Here is a 17,941-nt window from a genome sequence, read left to right on the forward strand (position 1 = left end):
GCTGAATGGAACTATAAAAGCTCAGGGCTCACGCAGAGAAGGGAAGAAAGGAAGGACAGAGCTACAAATGGCAACAACGAATCTCTGCCCAGCATTTGCCTACACAGTTGTGTACGTGAAGGACGTAGCCAAATCCTTAGATTTCTACGAGAAAGCATTTGGTTATCATGTTCGTCGCTTGGATGACGCTCACAGGTATTCACAAATTCATCACCCTTAAAACTGCCTGATTCAATTAATTTTCTTGATCAGTGACGGTGAACATTATATTGTTGATTTGGATTCCATAGATGGGGAGAGCTGGATAGTGGGCAGACCACCATAGCTTTCACTCCGATCCACCAACGTGAGACAGATAAACGAAGTGGTGCAGTGCAGACTCCGCAAACCGATGGCGAGCGACCCCCTCTTGAGGTTTGCTTTGCCTATGCAGATGTAGATGCTGCATACAAGGTATTATTCAACCAGAATTTTCTTTTATTTTTTTATATAGTAATTTATGAATTTATAATGGGTTGGACAGAGGGCGGTGGAGAACGGAGCAGTGGCGTTGAGCCAGCCGGAGGACAAAGAATGGGGACAGAGAGTTGGATACGTGCGTGATATCGATGGAATCGTGGTGAGGATGGGAAGCTATGTAACGAAGCCTGCAAAGCAAGACTGATTCTGTTTAGGGATGTTTGCTAGTATATATGAACTTAACTAAGATTTTGAGTGTTATATTTGGTGAACTTATGAATGAAATATATGATTGGTATTATTAGTTTAAGAAAATTATTTGTATTAGTATTTCTTGTTTGCAAATAAAAAAAATTGTTCATCAAGAATGATTTACTTATGCAATTACCAAGTTCATTTCTTTTGCAAATAGAAAGAATGATTAGGTAGTGGAATTCTGTTTTTGTTCCTCAAATTACAGAGAGATTTTATTTTATTTTATTTTTCTATTTTTAAGATAGTAAAATCAAAATCTATATTATAAGAAGTATCAGAGGTCATCAGAAGAAGATAAAATATATGTTCTATACAAACGCTTCTTGAAATCTTTCATTTCACACAGGATAAACATCCATAATATCCACACCACGTCACCTCTTTCTGGTTTCTAAATAGATAAAGAACCATTTCACCACACTAAGGATTTTTGTCCATCTCCTCTGAGCCTTGTTAATGACAGAACAGACTTGTGAAGCTTGAATCATGGAATCTGTGTCAATGAAGGGCTCGACAAGGCCTGGATTGCTTCATATCTTCCTATGTAGTCCTAAATAAATGGAGGTGCATATCACGATAATGGTCTTTCTCCACCTCCTCCTGGCATTGACAAGGCATGGTCTTGATCTTCCCCTGTAATCCTTCGGCTGCCATCAAGTAAATAACCAAAAGTGAGTTAATGCCTCAGAGATAGTAGCTTAATTTAAACATCTCTTATCATACTCTTCCTAGGCTTTCCAAGTTTCCATCAAACACTTTCAGCAACAATAATTCAACAGCTATAGAATAAGGTCTTAACCTATGTCAAACAAGGATTAAACAGAAAAAAAACAAAATAATGAAAACATCTCATATAAATGGGCAAATGTTTCACATATATTCACAATTGAACTAACCTTGCCATCTAAATGAAAACTGTCCGTTTCATTTTTGCATCATGATCATCAGAATTTTCATTAATCAACTCCATTTGGTCATCCCACCAACTTTGTTGAGGATCAACATAATCAGGGAGTTCATTGCAATTTTCTAGATCAATTGGCGTCATACATTGTTCTTCCAAAGATAGAAATTTTTCCATAATCTTTGCATTCATTGTTGTGTATACAGAATTGTGGTGCGATATAGTCACTGCCCCATTCATCACACTTCTTTCTGCAACTTCAAATGCACTAGGCTTTAAGTCACATGAGCACTTACAAGGTTGGCTCAAAATTCGTATTGCATACTTCTTTAATACAGGATGATAGACCCCAGCAGCATCCCACCATGCACCTGCAAATAATCAGAAATAAAAAATATAATATGGTCTAGAATATATTGATTTGAAAATTTAAAAGGGGGGATAATGAAGTTCAAAACTCACTAGGATGAGATAATTTCATCAACTGGTATGCCAATGCATTGAACATCTTTGATATCTTTGATTTATAAAGTAGCACCTCTTCAATGAATTTTTCCTTTTCTTCACTCCTTACCATGGTTGAAAACACAAATTCTATGCCTTTCCTCATTTCAAGATTAAATGTAAAGCTACCACCACACATGTAAGCAGGGTTCAAAAAAGCAGCAGCAGCATGTATTGGATGGATAATCTTGTTACTTCTCCATTCTTGAAATAAAGCCAATATCTTCTCATACTTTGTGCTGTCATTACTACATTGTCTCTCTAATGTTTCTTTTGCCTTTTCCATTGCTTCATACAAGTATCCTATGGTAGGTCTATCATCTTCTACCAAACGAAGTACATCGATTAATGGCTCCAAAGCATTTAATACCTCTGGCACTTGGCTCCAAAAGTTTCCACTTTTAATAATGTTGGTAATCTTGGCTGTTCTCTTGTTATCTTCCGGCAGGTTACCCTTCCCAAATGAAACAAGTTGTTGCAATTCATTCTTATTACTCAAAATTGATTGCAGCATTTGATAGTTGGAGGCGAATTTAAACTTGCAAGGATATTTCACTTTTGATAAAATGTTGACATCTTCATCCATACATTTTACTATCAATGATGCATTATCAATTGTTTCTTGTATCCATCCAACTTCATTGCCTATGGCCTTTAGGAGAGAATGAATCTCATGTGCAACACACCGAGTCTTGAAGATTTGGGAGTACTTATTGAGGGACATATTCTCAATTGAGTTATAAATTGTATCATTGTTTGTAATAACTTGCACAACATTATCTTCCCCAATATCCTCAATTGTTGAAGAAACAATGTCTTTCACATCAAAACTTGATTTCTGGCATTTTGGAATTTTCTGTAATTTCAAAAACTCAGCTCCTTCTGCAGAATATGCAATGATACTAATGAAGTTCTTCCGCATGCCAAGCATTATTGTGCAACCTATCTTAATCCATGATTGCCTAACTTTCTCAACATATTTCTCAACTTCCATTTCAACTTCAGGAAAAGCTTTTCTCTGGAGCGTCATAGAACTTGGCAGCTTATACCTAATGCCACATTCAGCTACACCCCTCACAAAATCACCAAAAAATGGTGCTTCAACAATATCAAATGCAATATTGTTAGAGAGAATGAATATTGCAAGGTTTTTATTTGCTACACTTTCAGCCATTGCACCTACTTCATATTGTTGCCGGCCCTTTGGCAAATATGAGCAAGGAGTCGAATTACGTTCATCATCTTCAGTATTAGCTAGACTACTTGTAACTTTACCATGCTTAGAATTGGAACTTACAGATTCCTCCCAATCTTCCCCATGTTCTTCCACATTATTTTGTAATTGACGCTTTCTTCGAACCATATTAGCTTCACAGACAGACATTTCAGCCCTATTAAAGTCGGTATATACAAACAAAATAGCTCATAGAAGAGAAAATTGAAAGCAGAAAAGTCAAATAAAAGCAAAAATAAAATATTCATTAATTACAACAACTTATACTAAAAAAATAAAATCTAAATCCAAAAGATGAAATCTAAATCCTTTTTATTTGAAATCATCACATCCAAACACAGCAAAATCTTTTAGAATTGCATTTAACATGATTGAATATTAAAAGTTCAAGGAGTAATCTTATAGTTTTATACATATATGAAATTGGTTACATCTTGCAAATAAATTCTAAAGACAGTGGTTGCAGCCGTATAGTTGAACACATCACTGTTGTTAGAATCTTACGATTTGATTCAATTTTTCCATCCTAGCGATTGAATCACAAATTGTGGCTGAATTGGAAGAATTGATAGTAAATCGATTTGATAACTATGGAATACATATATAGCAATGAGAATTGATTTATAAATGAATTATTTTCAAATAGATTATATATTCCTCAATTGCAAATAAGATCAACTACTTGGGTTTTGTTGATTTCGCTTCATACCTGGGGACAGATTGATCCACTGAGATGCAATTCGTTTGAGCTGCAGGGGAAGATGGCACAAGCTGAGACAGAGGGAGAGAGAAGAAACAGAACCTTTTTTTTTTTAACTGCAATTGCAAAGTTGCAAAACAGAGATAAGAACCACAAAAACCAGAAAACACATTATTTATAAAGAAAGCAAAATGGTGGGGAAGGAATCAATGAAAGTGACAGTCTGCGCTAATTTGGTTTCTTTCTTTCTTAGATTGCTCGCTTTTAAAACGTTGCCATTTGCGACCAAAAAAAAGAAAATTATAATAAACAAAAGCGACGACGATAACTAAAAACGCGCGGCAAAACCTGTTGGGCGCTTTTTTGGTTGAGTTTGACCTTTTATGCTAAAGCACGCTTACTCTTCAAAGTAACGATCCATTTTTTAAAAAATTTTTGTTAATGATAAAGACATTTGGAATACTGCACTTTAAAAAAAAAATTAATTATTGCTAGTCTTAATTTTTATAATTAATTATTAATATTTTTATAATTATTTAAAAAATATTTACCTTACTTTATAAATTGATCAAATAAGTTTATAAACTCTAAAAATAAATTGATCTATTTATTTATAATAATTTTTAAGCTTATAAATTAAATAAGTTAGAGAGTATTAATTTTTATTTTTGTATTTATAACTTAATTTGATTAAATATTTTACTGTATTATCCTTATTTAATTTTTAAAATTTCATTATAGATTTTATTTAATATTTTTTTATGTCATTTTAATAATAAATATATTTATAAGTTATTTTTTATCAAACACATCAATTACTTGTCAATTACTTATAAACACTTTAAAAAAATACATAATTACTTAAAATTTTAAATTTTTATAAGCTCGAATTAACTTATGCTTATGAGTTGATTTTCATAAATTAAGCCAAATACCATTTTAGTATTAGTTATAACTAGTCTTAATTTTTTTTAAATCAATGAAAATAAAGAATTATTCATTTTAGTATTGCTGAAAAAAATGCAAGGGAAAAAAAATCTCTTGCTTGATAATTGCAATTTAAATTTATAATTTCAAGTGTCATCTCAATTATAAATAGAAAATAAATATTTATCATATAAGAACTAAAACCAAGTAAAACTTTGAATAACTCAAGTTTAATTTATTAAAATTTTATTAAACTTTAACTCGATCCAAGTCTAATTTATCTTAACCTCATTTATATAATATAAAAGAGCAAAACTTGATGTTTGTTTTGAAATTTGTATAGAATTAATTAAATTATATATAATAACTTTATCAATATAAATATTTAATACAATAATTATTAAATTCATTTTCATATTAAATCTATTTTATAATAGTGGTACCTTTGATGTTATATATATATATATAATAAATTTATTATCTAAGATATAATTTTTATATGGTATGTATATATTTATAAGATGTTTTTTTTAAAATTAATATAATTAAATTTTTTATTAGATGAATTACTTAATTAATATTTAATTATTTTAAGTCCATTAAATCAAAATCATGAAATTAATGACACAATAAAATTATAATATTATTTTAATTTTATGATTATAATTTATATAAAATACTTATTTAAAGGAACATAAAATTACACATATTAATTAAAATAATCCATGCATGATCCATAAATCTAATTTTAGAAAGAAAATGCATTCATATTCATTATTGCGGCTGTAGTCTAATTGTTTAGTGGACTAAACTATTAGCATTGAACAATTGATCCTTGATGAACAAGTGAGTCCAGACCTGACTAACCTTGTCATTTAAAACAAAAGGTCTTTCATTTTGTGTATGAGCATCATTAGAATATCAAAGATGGAGCTCAACGTCTACCCATAAAAGGGACAAACTAAAATCTTTGCCCTTAGACAGTATTTCTGCCATTGTGCTAATGTCAAGACCCAATTCTTATATAGATTGTGTGGCTATCTTGAAATTTTTTAGTTGGATATGGTCAAAATCAAATGAAATTATAGGAATTGAGTATAACAATAGAGAGAACGAGAGAGAACTGATATGGTAAGTTAGTAAAATAGAGAAAGGAGGAAAATAAGAGAAAAAAAAAATATCAATGAAACTCTGTGTAGCTTAGTGTGATTGGTTGATACCAAATGTATGTACGCATAGAGAATGACGTTGAAAGATTTGTGTCAGCCATGATAGAACTCTAAGTCTATGAGATCGTAGATGATTAGAGTTATAAACTTAGATTGAATATTAAATAGATGAAGCTACCAATTGATTGGAAATAAAGGTATTTAAAGCAAATAAGTTAATTTGATTTAATCACGAAATCGTTGAAACAATATAGTGATGAGAGAGATATTGCCCTATAAGGATTGAGTTTAATTATCAAAAATATATGTTACCATCACTGATGATCCAAATTAATTAAGAAAGGAAAAATTAATAAAATAAATACTAAAATCAATTGACAAGAGCACAAATAAATTAATTCTATTTTTAATTAATAAAATACTTGAATATATTTGATTTTACATGGTCCAAAATACTTATTCCAATTAATGCTGATTAATAATACAACTTTAACTATTAATGTAAATACTAATAACCCTAATTTATCTAATAATTGTGAGTAGCCTCACACTATTATATATACTTTTGGCGGCAAAATATATTTAACCATAGTTGTTGACAACTAAGGATGGTAGTCGGGCAAGTTTTAATAGTACCCAACCTGCCCAAACCTTAATAAAATGAGTTTGGTTAATCAATATTTGGACCTATCACAAAAATACCTATGCCATCACAATGATCTACTTCTTGAAAATGATAATGATTTTCTCTTCATCAAAAAATACTGAAACTATATTTATAAATGTCATACTGTAATTTAAATGAATTTTTTAATTTAGAAATTTACTATTGTAGGTTAAAGGGATTTTTTATAAAACAAAATTAAAATTTAAGGATTTTTTAATAACAAATTGAAATTAATTAGATAAAAGTTCAACATGGGACAAAGTTTAGAGACATGCTATAAAAATTATTTCTATTATTGCAAAATTTTTTTTTCCTAGGATTCCTTCACACAATTTCTTCACAGGGAGCTATTAACAAATTAGTAACTTGTTACCATGATCACTCCTAGACACACTCTTCAAAAAGTAAGCAAAAGATGATGCTTCAACAATATCAAATGTAATATTGTTAAGAAGAAAAAATTTGATTAGCTTGTTATTGATCACTACGCTATCATTGTTGTTTCTTTGTAATATCACACTACTATCATTTTGGCAAAGAATATTGAACTGTGCTAACACAATTACAGAAAATAGTCAAGCACGTTTTGGCTATACCTGATCCACTTGAACTATAATAGCGCGAGTTTAGAAAATTTTTAAATGAGTTTAAACAATTTTGAAATTGAAATTTTATATCAGGTTTGGATTAAACACCTTAATACCCGCAACTTTTTAACAGGATAATGGGTAGTGAGTTACAATTTTTTTTTAATTTCAATTTTAAAGAATATACAAGCACATCAATAAAATTACGCATAATAACAGATTTACAAGGGTTGATAGAGGTTATTGATTAATAATACAACTTTAACTATTAATGTAAATACTAATAACCCTAATTTATCTAATAATTGTGAGTAGCCTCACACTATTATATATCCTTTTGGCCCATTCTTGGCAAAATATATTGAACCATAGTTGTTGACAACTAAGGATGGTAGTCGGGCAAGTTTTAGTAGTACCCAACCTGCCCAAACCCTAATAAAATGAGTTTGGTTAATCAATATTTGGATCTATCACAAAAATACCTATGCCATTACAATGATCTACTTATTGAAAAGGATAACGATTTACTCTTCATCAAAAAGTGCGGAAACTGTATTTGTAAATATCATACTGTAATTTAAATGAATTTTTTAATTTAAAAATTTGCTATTGTAAGTTAAAGGGATTTTTTGTGAAATAAAATTAAAGTTTAAGGATTTTTTAATAACAAATTGAAGTTAATTAGATAAAAGTTCAACATGGGACAAGGTTCAGAGATAGGCTATAAAAATTATCTCTATTATTGCACTTTTTTTTTCTAGGATTCCTTCACACAATTTCTTCACAGGGAGCTATTAACAAATTAACAGCTTGTTACCATGATCACTCGTAGACACACTTTTCAAAAAGTAAGCAAAAGATGATGCTTCAACAACATCAAATGTGATGTTGTTAAGAAGAAAAAATTTAGTTAGCTTGTTATTGATCACTACATCATCACTGTTGTTTCTTTGTAGTATCACACTACTATCATTTTGGCAAAGAATATTGAAGCGTGCTAACACAATTACGAAAAATAGTAAAGCACGTTTTGGCTATACCTGATCCACTTGAACTATAATAGCACGAGTTTAGAAAATGTTTAAATGAGTTTAGACAATTTTGAAATTGAAATTTTATATCAGGTTTGGATTAAACACTTTAATACCCGCAGCTTTTTAATAGGATAATGGGTAGTGAGTACTATAATTTTTTTTTAATTTCTATTTTAAAGAATATATAAGCACATCAATAAAATTACGCATAATAACATATTTAAAAGGGTTGATAGGGATTATTGCTCCTCCAAAAATTTTAATTTTTAACAAGAATTAAAAATTAAAAGGAGTGAGAATCAAAAATGAATTGAACTAAGATTGTTATTCAATTCAATTATTCAATTATCAAAAACTAAAATCAAATTAAACTGAAAGAATTACAATTAAATCAAATTAAAATTCCATTTGATTCTTTAGATTTCACTTCACTACTAAAATTTTTTAATTAACTTAGGTCCAATTGGAACACACATGTTGGTTTTAAGTAATTGGAATGTGATTAGGTTTTAGTCAACCCTAACACCACTCGTCAAATTTTGAATGTGGGACAAATCTCATAATGCAATGCAACTTTTTTTTTTTGTTCTTATTGAGTTGATGTATTTGCTAATTAATATGTTTAAACTTAAACCTCCATTTCATATATATAACTTATTGTGAATTCCTTACAATATACAATTATTTATATAAAATTCAAATTTCATGATATTTAATAATATGTTTATGAACTTTTAAGGTTTAAAATTAACTAATAATCATATTTTAAGATTTCAAAATTTATTATTATACTAGTTTTTTTTTATAATGTGTGTTGTACGTTATTTATATTTATTGTATATATTCGTAATTTAATTTTCTTATATATAATTTTTTATTAATCTTTTTAATATAATAAATTAGTGTCATAATATATTAATTTTTTATAGTCAATTTAATTGTCTTTCATTATTATAATACCAGATTACCATGATTGCATTTTACTCTTAATAAAACTAAGCCAAAAGCATATTTTACTCCTGAACGTGCAACGAAAATTAAATTTATCCCATTAATTTAAAAATAAATCAATTTGCTCTTCAATTTAAAAAATAATTGATTGACTATTTAACTTTTTATTTTTTAAACCATTGTAACACATGTAGGAGGGGAAGGAATGCATGAATGCACACACAAGTGACACGTCACATGTCAAAAACCTATCCACATCATCACATTATAAAATCTAGCAGTCAAACTTAGTTTTTAGTTGTTGCTTCCTTACACTCTCTCCTCCTCTGCGTCCCTTAGCCCTTTCCCTTGTCCTTGTTTCAATTTTCATTAACATAGAGAGACAAGGTAATACCTCTAATGCCTATCTTTTTTTTCTCTCTATAAACTCATAAGGATGAGATGTTATATGGTAAAACCGTGATTTTATGTCAGCATTTGATATGAAATGACAAATCAATTATGAGATAACAATTAAGCATAAAATGATAGTTATTATTTAAAAAAAATATATAATTTTTAACACATGGATAAAATATTTTATGAAACCCATTATAATTTAATTGTTGCTCTATATCCTACATGAAATCACCTTTGTATAATATAATTTTTCCATAAGGAACCCTTTCTTATCTTTCGTAGTTGTTTCTTTGCTTCTTACTCTCATTTTTTCTTTCTCCTTGGCCTGCATTTCTTATTTTTCTAGGTATTTTATTAAGACTAGAAAGTTGGTGGCTTTTCCCCAAATTAGTGGTAATTAATTTCTTAAAAACATTAAATGGGACTTCAATTTTTTGAGCTATTTGCTTTTTCCTTACCTCCTATCCTACATGAAATCACTGTAGTATAATATAATTTTTCCATAAGGATCCCTTTGTTGTTTCTTTGCTTCTTATTTCTTTGCTTCTTACTCTCATTTTTTCTTTCTCTTTGTCTTATTTTTCTTGGTATTTTGTTAAGACTAGAAATTTGGTGGCTTTTCCCCAAATTAGTGCTCATTAATTTCTTAAAAATATTTAATGGGACTTCAATTTTGTTGAGCTATTTCCTTTTTTTCTTACCTCCTCATAAGTGATCGAAATGGAAGATGGGAATGTTTAATTTTTAGATGAAGGCAGCTGATCTACAATGTTTGCAAAGATTTAAACTTTATCTCACAAATGGATTGAATAGAGGTTGCAGCCACTTTTAGCTGCAATGGTTGGACCTATGGCTTTCATCCATTTCAGCTCATGCTCACCCTCACCGTCCTCCAGATTTTAGTTGGACCTATGGCTTTCATCCATTTCAGCTCATGCTCACCCTCACCGTCCTCCAGATTTTAACTGCTTTGGTATCTTGTGCCACCGTCATTACACTTTCACCCTCATTCATTTGCCTCTCAAAGTAAAGGTGAAAGAATTCATGTTGAAGATTTGTTGTGTTCGGGTGTGTTTGTGTGTGTATATATATATATGGCCAAATCATAAAAAAAAAAAAAAAAACAAAACAAAAACTTTCATATGCTTTTGCGTTTTAATCCCAACAATTTAATTTTGGCAAAAAAATGTTAAAATTGAGTGGCTTATAGAAATTTTATTCAAATTTGAAATTAAATTTAGGAGAGTATTATTGTTGAGTTGATATGCTATATATGTGACTTATTTTATAATAAAAATATTGACCCACATGACATATCATAAATAATTATTTTTTATTACAATGTTTGAAATTATAAATTTAAAAATTTTAAATTCTTGAAAGATATAAATAATAATTTATTTATATAAGATAAGATATTAGTAGTTGAAATCTAAAAAATTTAAATAAAAGCTGATATTTAATTATGTTAATTTTTTATATAAAAAATATAAATATATACTTATAAAAAAAGGTTATGCCACAGTGACAATTTTTTAAGCACTCTTATTGAATTAAGTGGCACACTCTTATGAAGTTATTTTTAAGGCTTATATATATCGTAAAAACTTACAATTTTTTTTTATTGTCCTAATTAAAATAAAAAAAATTAATGGCCCATATTTTTTAAATTTTCTTTTAAATAATAAAAAAATTTAAAAACTACTTAAATTCTGAATAAAACATATCAAAAGGCACATATTCAAACTATTATTGCGTAACTTGTTTTTTCCAAATCACCTTGAGTAGCCAAAATCAAGTGCTTCATCTTTTACATTTCCAAATCACCTTAAGTAGCCAAAATCAGTGCTTCATCTTTTACATCCAATTTGGACGGCTTCTTCTATAGCTGAGATAGCATAAATTCTCCTTCAATAATCAATCTTCAATGCTTCTTCACGCTATAGAAATAGATCAATAAAGGGGGAAACTTCAATCACAAGGGATTATTAACCAAGAATCTTCCCTTTAATCTTCCTTTTATTTCCATTGGCCAATAGAGAGTAAAATTTAGAAGAATTAGAGACTGCTTTTTGTTGACACGGATGAGGGAGAACAAATTAGAGAGTTTTAAACTAGCGTCATCTTTGGCACCTAAACTTGTAACCTATAAGTCAGTTAATAAGAGATGAGAGGTGTTTTCATCAAAGGTAAAAATTCATTTATGAAAATTAATTTTAAAGGAAAAACAATACATGATTTAATTGTAATTCATCCTCCAAGTATAATGAACTTAAGAGCTTTGATTAGACACCAGCTTTGTAATATCCACCACTGAAATAACAAAGCATAACCTCATATTATATTACCATTTCATGTTCCTGTAAACAATTTCATTACTCTGGAATGCCATAACCAAAACTAACTCCATCCCATAACCCAAACTGAACAAAATCAAAATTCAAAGAGACAATCACTTAAAACATGAAATATTGGCCCACAAGAACACTTGAGATGAACACTAACCAAAATGTCTTAAAGTACAGTACCGTTCTTGAGTTATAACAATGACCATTCAAAGGAAAAGGTGAATGAAGAGATAGGAGTGAGAATTCAATTGTGTTCTACAAGGATAAATTACCCAGTGATCCAATCCCCCTCCCCCCTTCCCCACAAAAACCCACCATAAAATTAAGACATTCACTTGATACACACGAACAGCAAAGAAACGCCTGTAAAGGATCATAACATTTCTTGTGATTTTCTCACGCAGCGGCTAACTTTTTTCTTGAACTCCTCTCTCCTTTCTCTCCATTCCTTCTGCATAAGAGATGCAAATATAAGTTGAAACAAATTTAGGTAAGCAAAGCTTCTCTTTCCTTCTTTTTTTTTTTTTTTTTTTTACCAAAAGGACACAATTGAAGTTTGTAAAATCTTTTGCCAAATTATCAAGCAACTGACTTCCCGACCATGATAACAAATAACAAATAACAAAAACAATCCAACACATGGCATCAATTTATTGCTTAGAAGAGAAAGCAGTTCAGTAATTTGATGAGAAGCTGTAATCCATAAACACATATCACACAATTAGAAAATATTTATAGATAATGTGTCCTATGTGGTCATGTTTAGCAGCTTCTGATTTCTATGTACACTTGTCTCATAGAGAACAAAAAGTTGAGAACAATAAAACCAGCCCACTTTGTCCTGTTAGCATCAAACAGGCGTATGATTGAATTAATTCCAAGGATTAGTGGAATTGAAACTATAATCAAATGTACGGAATGAACAATTTGATTCCAGAAATATCTGATGTCAATAAACATACACAATGCACCGAGCAGCAAGCCCCCAGGAAAAGTAAAGTAGCAAACACCATTTGCAACAAAGATAATACAATGAAACTTTCTCAAGAATACTTAACCAATGTATAAGCATTCAGAATATGCAGCACAAAAAATTCAGAAAATGACATCCTATTGGCAACTGGAAGCAACAATATGCAAACTTTGTTCAATCAAAAACAATATTAGATTTGGCAATTTCGTGTATGATCCATCAAAAGCCCCTTCCACAACTAGCTAATTTCATATATAATCCACAAGAAGGATTTACATGCAAATGAAATAACAAAAACATTAAAAACACCACTGAACAGAGTTAAGTTGCCAAAATACAAGACAGTAACAAGAAATTCAATTATCACTTACTGCAGCTTCAACATTTGCTGGAGATTCATCATTAGGACTAGAAAGCATTGATATGATACTCAACACTATACTTTCAACCTGCCCGGAAATGGAAAGATTCATCATACTCCACAAATATGATTATATATGCAAAAATAACCAATTTTGGGTTCTCAAATGATGAAGGGAACAGAAAGGTATTTCATTATAGTAGCATTACAAATAAGGACACTGGTTGTAATTGCAAAGCCAATGGAAAACATGGAAAAAAAAAATTTTATTCCATTTAAAAAAAAAAAGGAAGAGAGAAAATGGGAGGTCATTGATGCATCTCAAGGTACATCCACCCTCACCAATTGAATCCTTTCAATTGCATATAATCAAGACAATAGCCTGATATAATTCACAGTAATTATCATACCCCCATAGTCCTTTGCTACCTAATTGATTTCTTGACATAAATTGTTGGTGATTGATTTTGACAATTTAAAAAGGTACGTATAGAAAAAACAAAATTTGAAAGCAGAAAATAAAAGCAATTGACATTCCAGGTCAAGGTTGTTTTGGAGTTTGAAGACAGTTAGGTTATGGTGAAATCCATCTATCTCGATACTATTTGCTTTCTCGATATACTTTGGAAAGAAAGAAAAAGGTTATCAATTGTAAATAAGGCCAACACTCACCGTAGCACTATATTCAGTAGTCTTATTAAGGATTCAACTTAAAATGCACAGGAAGCAAATAACTATAAACATATCGAAGAAAAAGCAACTTCTAGAAGCATAAAATTATTCTACAGAAACAGCATCTTGCAATCTTGCATACACACTTGTTCAAAAAGCCATTTTGATAATCAAACAAGTTGCTTTGGTTCCAGAGTCTGCTTCAAGACCACTCAGAATCCTAAGTTCTCCAGCACTCAAACATAAAAGAGACATATTTTTCCCTTCCTTCAATTGGGTTATAAACTGTATCCTCGATATTGTTATGAAATTCTGTTCTTTTAACTTAGAATCAGCCAGTTCTCGATTCAAATCCATCAAATAGTTTTGATCCTCTCTATCCCCTCGTTGATACAAATCCATCTAAAGAACTGCCTATTACCATGAATCAATGCTGAATCAACAGAATTGGATAGGCCGAATGTATTGATTCCTTTTTCATAGGTCCAACCCAAATCCAATTGAACCTAACTAGTTTAAAAATCAAGTTTAATTATTTCTACCTTACTTTATTGTGAAACGGGCCTGATAAAATCTCTCTCGAGACTATTAATTAAACTTAAAAGCAACATAAGACTTTTTTGTTGTTCATAATCACTAAACAAACTCTCAGCCTTCTTCTTTTACCTAGTTTCTGCCTTTTCCCTTCAGTCTTCATTTGAAATTAGCCAGCCCAAAGAGCACAAGGTAAATTTTAACTCAATATCCCTCACTTCAGAATGGACATTCATTTTTTAATTTTTTTCATTGCCCCTCCAGCCACCCACCCAACCCCCCCCCCCCCAAAAAAAAAAAAGAAGAAAAAAAAACCTCCAATAGAGGGACAGCTATGAGTTTATTTTCCTTGTTCTATTTATACTGCACTACTGTTACTTCTACCTGATTGTATACCGTTAGCTTAATTTATTGATAGTCTACAATATATTGTTGTAGATGTTATGTGTTGCCATTTTATTATTTTTGTTTTACAGATATTGTGTTAGTGGATTGTCTGATATTGTGCTTTATCATACTCTATCACAAGAAATATTTAAAAAACTACAGCAAAGGATCAATTTAAGTTACCGTCCTAACAAGAAACAACTAAACCATTACAATTCAAACCTTGAACAATTTTATGATTTCAATTCAAACTTGGAAGGGTTTTCTATAAGAAATGTCTCTCAATTTGTTTGACAAAATTTGTTCAGAACTTTCATTACATACACAACATTTAATTTGACCTGTAGTTTGCATGAAACAGTAGAGTATCATGTAAGAAGGTTTTGATAAAATTTTTAGATCTGAGACCAAAAATTATAACTTTATTTCACATTGTAATTGTTGTTGTCTATTAAAATTTTAACTTAAAATTGCTATACTTGATAAAGACGTCCTTTAAACACTTTCATTGATAAATTAAAAGGCATTTGAGGAAAAGATTGTCAGGGATTAAATTGAAAACTTTAATTGCTTCACGTTCAAATCTAACATTTTTTATGTCATAACATTAATTGAAACTAAACCTTAGTATATTATTTTTTTTTTTTTCTGTTAGACTATATAATAATATAATTATCGAATATTTCATATTTTGATTCTTTACATTGACGTATGCAATTTTAAGTTGATTTTGAAAATATGTACTGCCGAATTTAATTGCTTTTAAGAATTTGCACCAAATTTTGCAATATATTCAATTCTAGATTAACAAATCAGGATTTCATTTCCTGCCTTGAATCTCTATTTGGCAACTATGCTTCAAAATTAGTCAAAATATTAGCATTCAATCTGTAATTTTCAAAATAAATGTTTCAAGTTTGCCTTCAAAACTCCATTAATCAAAATGCAGAAAGGAGACATTAATTGTTAGCAATTATATGACATACTGTATGGACAGGCATCCAGCGTTCGCTTGCAAGCTCATAGCCATTTGGATCATCACCTGGAGGATGAAGAATTGATATGCAAACACGCCCATCAGGATAAACTGCAAATCAAGCAAGGACCAAAACAAATCATGAGCATTGCAATATGAAGTACAGAGAACCAAATTTACAATAAGTTGAAAATCAACCAACCATTAGGATGCCATATCTCTGAGGTAAACTTCACAGTTGGAGGGCTGTTTGGATAATTGGATGGAAAGCTCATTATGGCATTAAAAAATCCCCCTTCACTGCCATCATAGGATTTGTAAGTAAAAGGAAATGATCATTCAAGGACTCTACACTAAGCTAGATAAATGCTCTAGTTAATCACACAGAACACTGAAAAGATAATTAGTGATGATGATAATAAATCACTTTTTCAAGTAGCCATGAAAACTGAAATACTAGAAACAACTAATCATCAAAGTAACTAAACAAACAATAATGCCACACAGACTTGCAGGCCACCAAACGAATAAGGTCCATTTATCAAACTTTCAAAAGCAAAAAGAAAAAATATAACTCTTGTAAGAACACAATTAAGAAGTTAAACCAATAGATAGGAATAAAAAAAAACAAGCTTTTACTAACTCTTAACTCCAATCAATCATCCTGCTTGAAAGCTAAGAAAAAAAAATCGATATTCACAAAATTTTAGAACTCAAACAGGGATTGATTATCAAGATCATTCTCAAACTCGTCAAATAATTTATATTCCTATAGTTTCTCAGAAAAAGCCACAACAACCGAAGATTATGATAACATCAACTCCATGATCAGGCTAAAACCCTAAAACAAGCACATATCAAATCAAAACCACCCACTCTCAATAAAATTCCAGCTGAATTAATCAAATTTCCAAACGCCTATAAAAAGCAACAATTTCACCCCTCCCCCAATCCTATCTAATCAAACACAATCACCAAGAAAAGAAAAGAGCTTTAAGCTAATCAAGTTGCAGAAAACAACACATACTAAAGCGTATCAGGCGGTCCAATAATGGTAACGCTCCATTCAAAGATATTATTCTCATCAACCAAGCCCGCGGAGAACCCATCCACCGGATTTTTACAAAGATCTGCACCCACCAAAACCCCGATCAATTAAATCAAACGCCGATCCAAAATCCCTCAAGAAAACGAAACAAAAAGCAATAGCTACATACCTTTAAGCTGTTTTTGAAGGAGCAGGCTGGCTTGAGATGCCATATTAGAAGAGCTTTAGACAGAGAAAGAACGTTCTAGAGAGAGAAACGAATGAACGAAGAAATTAAAAAGCCGACAATTCGTGGGCATTTATAGAAAGACCAGTTGCCACGTGGACTCGCATTTTAAATTATATTTCTTTTAAATAAAAAATTAAGCAATTCGTTAATAATTATAATAATGTGGTGGCTGTTTGAAATTGAGTTTGAAAAGTCCTATCTGTTTCTTGAATAGAAATGTATTAGGATGTATTTGGTATTTATTTTTTAAATATATTATTAAATAATATTAAAAAATAATTAAAAATTAAATTTGATCTATTTTAATTATAAGAATATTAAAATAATAATATAATTTTTTTTAGAATTATTTTCCTTAATAATATTTAAAATAATATTTTTATTCAGAAAAGTAGTTTTAAATTATAAAACCCAATGTTAAATAGAATTTTAATGGTGTTGAAAAAAATAATTTGAAAAAATTTATTTTATTATTTTAGTATTCTTATTATTAAAATTTATCAAATTTAATTTTAAATTATTTTTTAATGCTCCCTAACTAATACATTTAAAAAAATAATTTTCTCGTTTCAACGCCAGTATCAACACAGCCCTATAAAGAAAAAGTTACAAGCTAAAAAGCT

The 17,941-nt window shown here is 29.9% G+C and overlaps 3 protein-coding genes across 4 annotated transcripts; 1 reads left to right on the forward strand and 2 right to left on the reverse strand.

The window, feature by feature from the left end:
• Positions 1-30: 30 nt before the first annotated feature.
• On the forward strand, positions 31-843 carry LOC110632675 (uncharacterized). The gene is made up of 3 exons (XM_021780986.2): positions 31-195; positions 291-453; positions 524-843. The coding sequence occupies exons 1-3, from the start codon at positions 68-70 to the stop codon at positions 662-664; spliced, it is 432 nt and encodes a 143-aa protein (XP_021636678.1). The 5' UTR covers positions 31-67; the 3' UTR covers positions 665-843.
• A 177-nt stretch (positions 844-1,020) lies between these two features.
• Positions 1,021-4,255, reverse strand: LOC110632673 (uncharacterized). Of its 2 annotated transcripts, XM_058148306.1 has the most exons (4): positions 4,066-4,254; positions 2,081-3,490; positions 1,611-1,989; positions 1,021-1,361 (listed from the first exon to the last, which is right to left on the reverse strand). In XM_058148306.1, exons 2-3 carry the CDS (start codon positions 3,483-3,485, stop codon positions 1,619-1,621), a joined length of 1,776 nt encoding a protein of 591 aa, XP_058004289.1. In that variant the 5' UTR covers positions 3,486-3,490; positions 4,066-4,254; the 3' UTR covers positions 1,021-1,361; positions 1,611-1,618. The 2 variants fall into 2 exon arrangements, with proteins under 2 accessions (XP_058004289.1, XP_021636676.2); XM_021780984.2 differs by having other exon boundaries at positions 2,081-4,255.
• Positions 4,256-12,246: 7,991 nt separating this feature from the next.
• On the reverse strand, positions 12,247-17,408 carry LOC110632672 (ubiquitin-conjugating enzyme E2 7). The gene is made up of 6 exons (XM_021780983.2): positions 17,259-17,408; positions 17,069-17,171; positions 16,244-16,341; positions 16,052-16,152; positions 13,483-13,560; positions 12,247-12,589 (listed from the first exon to the last, which is right to left on the reverse strand). Exons 1-6 carry the CDS (start codon positions 17,299-17,301, stop codon positions 12,512-12,514), a joined length of 501 nt encoding a protein of 166 aa, XP_021636675.1. The 5' UTR covers positions 17,302-17,408; the 3' UTR covers positions 12,247-12,511.
• Between the last annotated feature and the right edge of the window lie 533 nt (positions 17,409-17,941).

This window comes from Hevea brasiliensis, chromosome 6, assembly GCF_030052815.1.
Source record: "Hevea brasiliensis isolate MT/VB/25A 57/8 chromosome 6, ASM3005281v1, whole genome shotgun sequence".
NCBI classification, from domain to species: Eukaryota; Viridiplantae; Streptophyta; class Magnoliopsida; order Malpighiales; family Euphorbiaceae; genus Hevea; species Hevea brasiliensis.

Bases quoted from the DNA above. Each gene is read 5' to 3' on its own strand.
- LOC110632675 (XM_021780986.2), top strand. From the start codon at position 68: ATGGCAACAACGAATCTCTGCCCAGCATTTGCCTACACAGTTGTGTAC. The intron at 196-290 runs GTATTCACAAAT...TGGATTCCATAG, and splicing joins CGCTTGGATGACGCTCACAG to ATGGGGAGAGCTGGATAGTG. The intron at 454-523 runs GTATTATTCAAC...TGGGTTGGACAG, and splicing joins ATGTAGATGCTGCATACAAG to AGGGCGGTGGAGAACGGAGC.
- LOC110632673 (XM_021780984.2), bottom strand. From the start codon at position 3,506: ATGTCTGTCTGTGAAGCTAATATGGTTCGAAGAAAGCGTCAATTACAA. The intron at 1,990-2,080 runs GTGAGTTTTGAA...GATTATTTGCAG, and splicing joins GATGAAATTATCTCATCCTA to GTGCATGGTGGGATGCTGCT.
- LOC110632672 (XM_021780983.2), bottom strand. From the start codon at position 17,301: ATGGCATCTCAAGCCAGCCTGCTCCTTCAAAAACAGCTTAAAG. The intron at 16,342-17,068 runs GTATGTGTTGTT...CTATGATGGCAG, and splicing joins GGACCGCCTGATACGCTTTA to TGAAGGGGGATTTTTTAATG. The intron at 16,153-16,243 runs GTTGGTTGATTT...CTTGATTTGCAG, and splicing joins AGAGATATGGCATCCTAATG to TTTATCCTGATGGGCGTGTT.